General features: G+C 36.7%; 1 protein-coding gene across 1 annotated transcript; it reads left to right on the top strand.

Annotated features, from left to right (window-relative positions):
- Window positions 1-1,215: 1,215 nt before the first annotated feature.
- On the top strand, window positions 1,216-5,755 carry LOC129572468 (dystrophin-like). The gene is made up of 3 exons (XM_055452432.1): window positions 1,216-1,732; window positions 2,760-4,162; window positions 4,393-5,755. The coding sequence occupies exons 2-3, from the start codon at window positions 2,856-2,858 to the stop codon at window positions 5,753-5,755; spliced, it is 2,670 nt and encodes an 889-aa protein (XP_055308407.1). The 5' UTR covers window positions 1,216-1,732; window positions 2,760-2,855.
- Window positions 5,756-7,007: the final 1,252 nt, after the last annotated feature.

The following is a 7,007-nucleotide window of genomic DNA, read 5'->3' as shown; positions in this document are numbered from 1 at the left end:
TGCCGATTTTCCCAGCCGTTTTTGTGATATTTTCATGTGTAGTTTAATGAGAAAGAAATCCGCCATGACAGCATTTTAGCCCGCCATGTTGGTATTTTGGTTTATATTGACAGAACATTCTCTACTTTGACAGTCAACGTTTCTAAACGTAAATACAAATATTATCTGTCATAATCACATTCACCACTTCTAATGTGCTTCAGAGAGCTTCTGACAGCGCCATCAATCCGAAGCGTTTGAAACATTCAAGGCTTTTGCTGATTTTTCCTGCCGCATTTTCATTCATGCTATCGCCTTATGAAATATAGCTGAAAAAGCTGAAAATCTGAACCAAATAGCTACAAAAAAAGCGGTCGATCGTTACCGATCTTCGAGAATCTCTATAACTCTTGGCACTACTTGTATACGCAACGATTTTTTTAAATTTTTATGAATCTCTACAAATCTTAAATCCCGTGTCTAACCCTAGCGTCGAATTTAATTTATGAGATTGAGAGTAGTGTATGTTTTTTGATGACTTTTGATAAAGTGGAGTATGTTTTGCTTGAGATTTTCGCCGATTTTCATTTTAATGACAAGAAATATTGAATTGGTGTCTTCACAACAAACTGTACAACTCTCACACATAGATATTCAGAAACTGTTTTTGTTTCATTTCCAAGTTGTTGTGATGATTCGTGTTGGTTACTTTGCGTTCTAGCTATAAAAGCTTGAAATAGCCGAAATAACTAACCAGTGGCAAACCTGCATCTAAAAACGGCCGAAAAGAGGAAATACATAATCAGGAATGGTCGGTATATCAAATGAAAATCTAAAATAATTACAACTATAGCCGTGATTGTTCTTTACCGTAATTCATCTTCAAAGAGTTCTGAAATACACAAAACATATGTTTTGCTTTATCGCCTACATCCGATTAATGCGAATGCGTGCGTAAAATTTTAAACACTGATTTGTTCACGGTTTATACTTTTTCGAATGCTCCAAAAGAATATAATGAAACATAATTTGCAGCACGACCGCTCTTTACCCCTTAGAAATTTTTACTCATATGTGTTTTCTACTCTTTTAGTGGTTGAACAGGCAACCGAATCCTGTTTTTCACTCAATGTAGATGTGCATGATTGTGCACTCAATGTAGATGTGTATGTTCACAGCGGCGCAGAGTAAGCGATTGTGATGTGAGTGGAAAACTTCAGTAACTCTCAACTGCTCTCACAAAATCTGAAAATCCGTCTTCAACTGAGATTGTAAAAGAACAACTGGACCAGTTTGAGCGTAGATATGCTTTAAGCAACACTATTTTCATTTTAGTTCGTAACGCTCGTTAAATAAATGTGAATAAAAAATTTAAACGTTAGACAACAACCGAAGAAACCGCGCCATACATATATTAAGTAGCAAAACAACGATGAAGTTTGTGGAAAGCTGAAATATGTAGTTATGGATTGAAACCGAAAACGCGTACATATGCAAACGCATTTTGAACCGAAAGGCAAAACAAAGCCCTAATACTTACATATCAAGATAAGTTTAATTGGTTGTGCACAAAGAACATTACAGAACTGTGTAATTGGAATTTTTAAACTGTGATCGTGCATATTGTTTATGAATTTAACTGTTATAGTACATTAAGTGCGTTTAATGAATTGAAAAACCCAAGAAGAGTTGTAATTTGATCGATGCTTAATTTTCTTCAATTTTATTGTGAAACACACAAATAGCATCAAATGTATGTTCCATTGCAAAACTATCGGTATTTCGAAATTGATTTGAATTTCAACGGATATTTGAATTTCTTTTAAAAAAAAGTACTTGGAAACTGTTTTCAATATTCCTTTAAGCGAGGCCAATATTCGTGCAGAATGAAATTTTTGTTTCTTCTGGTCAAATTCATCTTCAGTCAAACAATGATGCCAACTAATACTAATTTGACATCAGATGGGCATATTATATTATTAGTCAATCTATTTTTCCGTAAAGCTTTTTGTGTCTTGTTTTCCTGTCGGTCACAATGAAGACCATAAATATCATCAATCAATTTGCCACATGTATCCAGCTGCTGAATTGTTCGCGGCTTTGAATTCAATAAATTTTAATATTCTACAATTTATTCTCATTATGATTTAGTTAAAAATAACACAAACGACCACAACGCATCGGTTCTCGTATCAGGAGGAAAACGAAAAATTATATGCAAAAAACCAACAGAGAGAAGTCTTTTGAAAGTTGTGCGTTACCGGAAGGCAACCATGGTCGAAAATAATTTGAGTAGAGGGTGTTGAATGTGAAAATTATGAAAATGAATTTAGTTGGCGATGCAGAGAAAGGCATGGTATTTGCGCTGTTAAAGTCATGATTTCAATTTCCATATTTTGCTTTCAACAGAAAGGCATAAATGCAATTTTTCTGTAAAATGTATTCAATTACGATTGAATGTGCAAATATAAATTAATATTTTGAAAATAAATTCGTATATTTTGTCTGATATTTTCGCACTAAAATATTGATAATAAGTTAATATAATAAGTTGCTTGCTAGAGCAGTTGTTCAACCTTGATTGAAATAGATTCTGCTCAATGCGTCAAATCCAGCCTAAATGAACAACTTGTAATTGCAAGTGAGATTTTCTCTGCACACCTATTTTAAGGAAAGTAAACTTTAAATGTTATTCAAATATCCGAAGAAATTGTAGGTGCCGTGGTGTCTATTGACACAAAAAAAACCGTAATCGATGTGTATTTGTGTATATTGTTTAGTGAGATTTAAAGATATTTCTGTAATCAAATTGTAAGGACCCAAAAAGCCAAGTGTTATTAGAAGTGGAAGTTTAATCAGTGAATGTAAAGTTAAATATGAAATCAACGACTCATTTTCATAATGGAAATACTCGAGATAATTTTGACAATAATAGCGGTGATTCTGTTAAATTGAATGATAAAATCTTGTCTTTGAATGATGCAATCACAGTGAGTGGAACATCAATAATTAATCAGAAAGCGATAAATTTAAGCCAGACAGAGCTAATCGGTTGCCAAATTTCAGTAAATGGATTTTTCAACGGAAATAATAATAAGACGACGTTAGATCAAAAGGAATCAAATCAGGGGGAATTCAATAACAATGGCCTCGATGATGATGAAAAAACAAATAGCTTTGGTCTATCGCGGCGTGATGGTGGATTATCGGCATCAAAAACTGCTTCTTCCAATGAGTTGTACATTGATGAAGAAACAATATCGCTGCATTTGGATAATCCGTTTGTAACACATTTTGGTGAGTTTTCATCGTTATCACAGGAGCTGCCACTGGTCAATTGCAATAATGATAGACCATCTTACAACGATGTCTGTGTGTACAGTATGTCCCAATCGGCTTCCATTTTAAACCTAAGCAATGTGATAAAAAGTCAGCAAATGAAAAACTATGTTGCTTCTGGCAACAATGAAAAAGAAAACGGAAGCAGTGATTATGGTCGAATCAACGATATCGATAATAATATATTGCATAATCGACCTAATAGGCCCCATAGCATAGCTGGCGCATTATCCGCTGCATCGTTTTCGCCTTCATCTGGACACTCTCTTGCTCGACTATCGGTTTTAAATCAAAACAAAGGAGAGTTGACCAGTTTGATAACAGCAGGAGCGGCTCCTCGAACAGCCGCCACAACGACGCTGACGTACAGCAACAGCTACGGTACTCCAAATAACAATATTCCTGTGTCGAACAATAGTGCAATGAAAAGCTCAATGAACACGTTGAACAATGTGAGAAACTGTAACCAAAATGCACAAAAAGTGTTCAATCAACCGCAAAATAATGAGTATGCACAACAAGCGTTGAAACATGTATCATACGGTCACTTTATAAATAGCCCATCTCGGTTAACAACTAATCGACAACAGGCATCACAGGATTTTTCATTGTATTCACCACTGTTAGCCACTGTTACAAGTATCAACAATACCTCCAATAATAATCCGCAGTCGGGGCAAAATCGACAACCGCCTCCAATAGTACAAAGGCGCTCAAATAGCACACCACGCGTACAGTCAGCAGTTTTGCTGGGCATTTCTGCGGATAACACTAACAAATCAACGCCATCAACTGTTAACAATAATGGCATACCTGTTCGTCCGCGTAGCTTAGACCGAGCTAGGTAAATTGAAAGTCTTTTAGGATAGCAAAAAGTCTAATAGAAACAAAGGGAATCACTGCATTGAAAAATCGTTCGAATCAATGGAATCTTTCAAAAATGCAAACCGCAATTTAATTTCGTTTGATTTGTTCTTTAGGTTTAAAAATCGATTCAAAACAGTTTTCAATCTAGGGGATTCCTCCGAATGTTCGCCATTTTCACAGCATTCCTAATACTCCATTATGTTATAGTTTCAATGACTTAGCTGCCATGAGTCACTCACGACCTCCACCGATACCTCCAAGTCGTCGCTTCTCGCAGCAGATACAACAAATTCAATTGCCAAGTTCAGTCCAGTATCCGCCCACGAGTTCATCCTTCCAACAAAGATCTGTGTCTAGCACATTAGCTGGTGGAATACGTCAATCGGCCACCTTCCATGGTCAACTGAATCGACATACAACGAACACGAGCCATAGTAATAGTAGTTTAAGTGGTAATAAGAATGTATGTCAGAGTAATACTTTGACACGAAAAGCCGATCGTCCAGTATCGTTTGCATATGGCACATTACCAGAGCAAAACTATCTAGAGAATCAGTTGCGTATGTATTCGGAGCAACTCCGCTCGATAACGGAAAGTGTTCGAAAGTATTCCGAGCAGGCCAAAATTCTCTCCGAAATGAAACGTACACAGCAAATGGAAAAAAATCGTCAGCTTGAATTATCATCTCCTCAAGAAACTACGGCATTGTTCATTACCAAAGCTGATGACATGGTAATATCATCGAAAAATTTGCGGCTTTTTTTGGATAGTGTTCGCCATAAAATGAACGAAATTGAACATGTCGAACCATCTCCTCCAGCCCCGATATCAAGTTCATCTTCGTCCATAAATCAAACACAAAAGACGCCACTTCCAAAAACAAGTGAAAATGGTGGTATTTCAACTAAAACAGTGACTGAAGCTAAAACTCCATCTGATCAATTGCGTCAATTTCTTGACGCAATTCGTTCAAATCAACTCCCAGAGGAAGATCAGTCTGACTTATCAAGTGCAGCCGACCGTTTCAGTAAATTTAAAGAGAAAATGGAACATTCCCGTTCGAAATCAACGCCGAATTTCAGTCAGTATCAAATCAGTACAAATGTGAATAACAGTTTTTCTAAACTCTCGGATAACTTACGAATTATGAATGAAGATTTAGAAGCATTGGCAGTGGCTACTCCTCAAAAGAATGTTCTCATTCAAAAGGCTATGCCGAGCATCACAAGCAAAAAGACTGAACGTATGGATTTTAATCAAATTTTGGATAAATTTTGTCAAATGACAAATAATACACATTCTATGGAGACAATTGAATACCTTCGAAAATGTTCTGACGTGTTGAAACATTCAACAAACCAAGGAAAAATCAACAATAATTCATTTTCGGATTCTGCGGACAGTAGCTCATGCAGTACTACACCTGGTTCGATTCGTGAAGCTGTCCAGAATTTATTACAACAACCTCGAAATGGCGTTCAAATCATGGATGATCGTATGAAATTGTTCATCGACATTTTGGACACCCAATCGAAATTCAGTCAGGTAAATATCAAAATTCATTCTTGAAAGCATAAAATGCACACTTTTCGATGGAGTTCTGAATTTGGGCCGCGATACTTACGGCCGCAAGTCAAATTTCACTTACAGCCGCGCGGCTCAAAGTGAATTATAAGAAAAACACTTATAGCCGCTGTTAAAAATACTTTACGGCCGCCGCGGCTTTAAGTGTTTTTCTCAGAAATCACTTTGAGCCGCACTGAAAATGTACTTAAAGCCGCGTGACTTACACGTTGAATTTAAGCGGTTTTACGTTATTTAAGGTACTGTAGACTCTATATTCGGATGAAGATACAAATATTGAAATGAAAATGTGGAGGTGGAACTCCCCACCTTTGTTGATCGTACCATTTTTTTTAAAAGAAAATGAAATAAATTTTTAGTGCCAATAGAGGTGGATAGGATAGCACAGAGGACCGAATGAGCGCGCGCGCGAATGAAGGTCCTCTGTGCTATCCTATCCACCTCTATTGGCACTGAAAATTTATTTCATTTTCTTTAAAATAATATTGCAAAAGAGTGAAATGAACGAGCGAGAGTTAAGGTGTACTCTTACTAGATATATTTGTAAATACAATTCGAATTACCCGATAAACTTAAGCCGCATCAAAGATACACTTATGGCCGCGGCGGCTCAAAGTGATTATGGGGAAATGTACTTACAGCCGCACTCAAAACGGACTTTCGGACGCAGCGGCCGTAAGTACATTTTGTGAAGACACTTTTGGCCGCTATCAGAAATCACTTACAGCCGCAAACAAAAATGTACTGGCGGCCGTAAGTGTCGCGGCCCAAATTCAGAGAGCCCTTTTCGATATTCAAATTCATTCGAATGATTTTCATGTAAATATGAATGGGCAAGTGGAATAACGAAACGTAATTCTTTTGTATTGGGAAAAATTTGTGTGCAAAAGTTTCCGCCCTGTTTTTGTTCAAAAATACATTTATTTCAAAAATAAAATGAAAGTATAAACTAATGAGAATATAGTTCATGGGAAGCGACATCCTTTGCCTATATTTCAGGCAATTTACATAGAACATCTCGAAAAACTAACGGTACTTCTAACCCTATGAAAGGATCGACGCATTTTTTAACTTTTTCGAAAAGAAGTGTACCGTTCTCCACTAAAGTGGATTTGAAATGTCTTAAACCAGTGGTAGTCAGAAGGAGCAAGGTCTGGAGAGTATGCGGGTTGATCAAGCCAATCTTATTCGAGGACCTCCTAAGAAATATTTGATGTGTTCTGTGAAATGCCGCTGA

The sequence above is a fragment of the Sitodiplosis mosellana genome, unplaced genomic scaffold (genome assembly GCF_009176505.1).
Source record: "Sitodiplosis mosellana isolate CC-2019 unplaced genomic scaffold, AAFC_SMos_1.0 Smas_scaffold_5048, whole genome shotgun sequence".
Lineage (NCBI taxonomy): Eukaryota > Metazoa > Arthropoda > Insecta > Diptera > Cecidomyiidae > Sitodiplosis > Sitodiplosis mosellana.
This window is presented reverse-complemented; position numbering and strand designations above follow the sequence as displayed.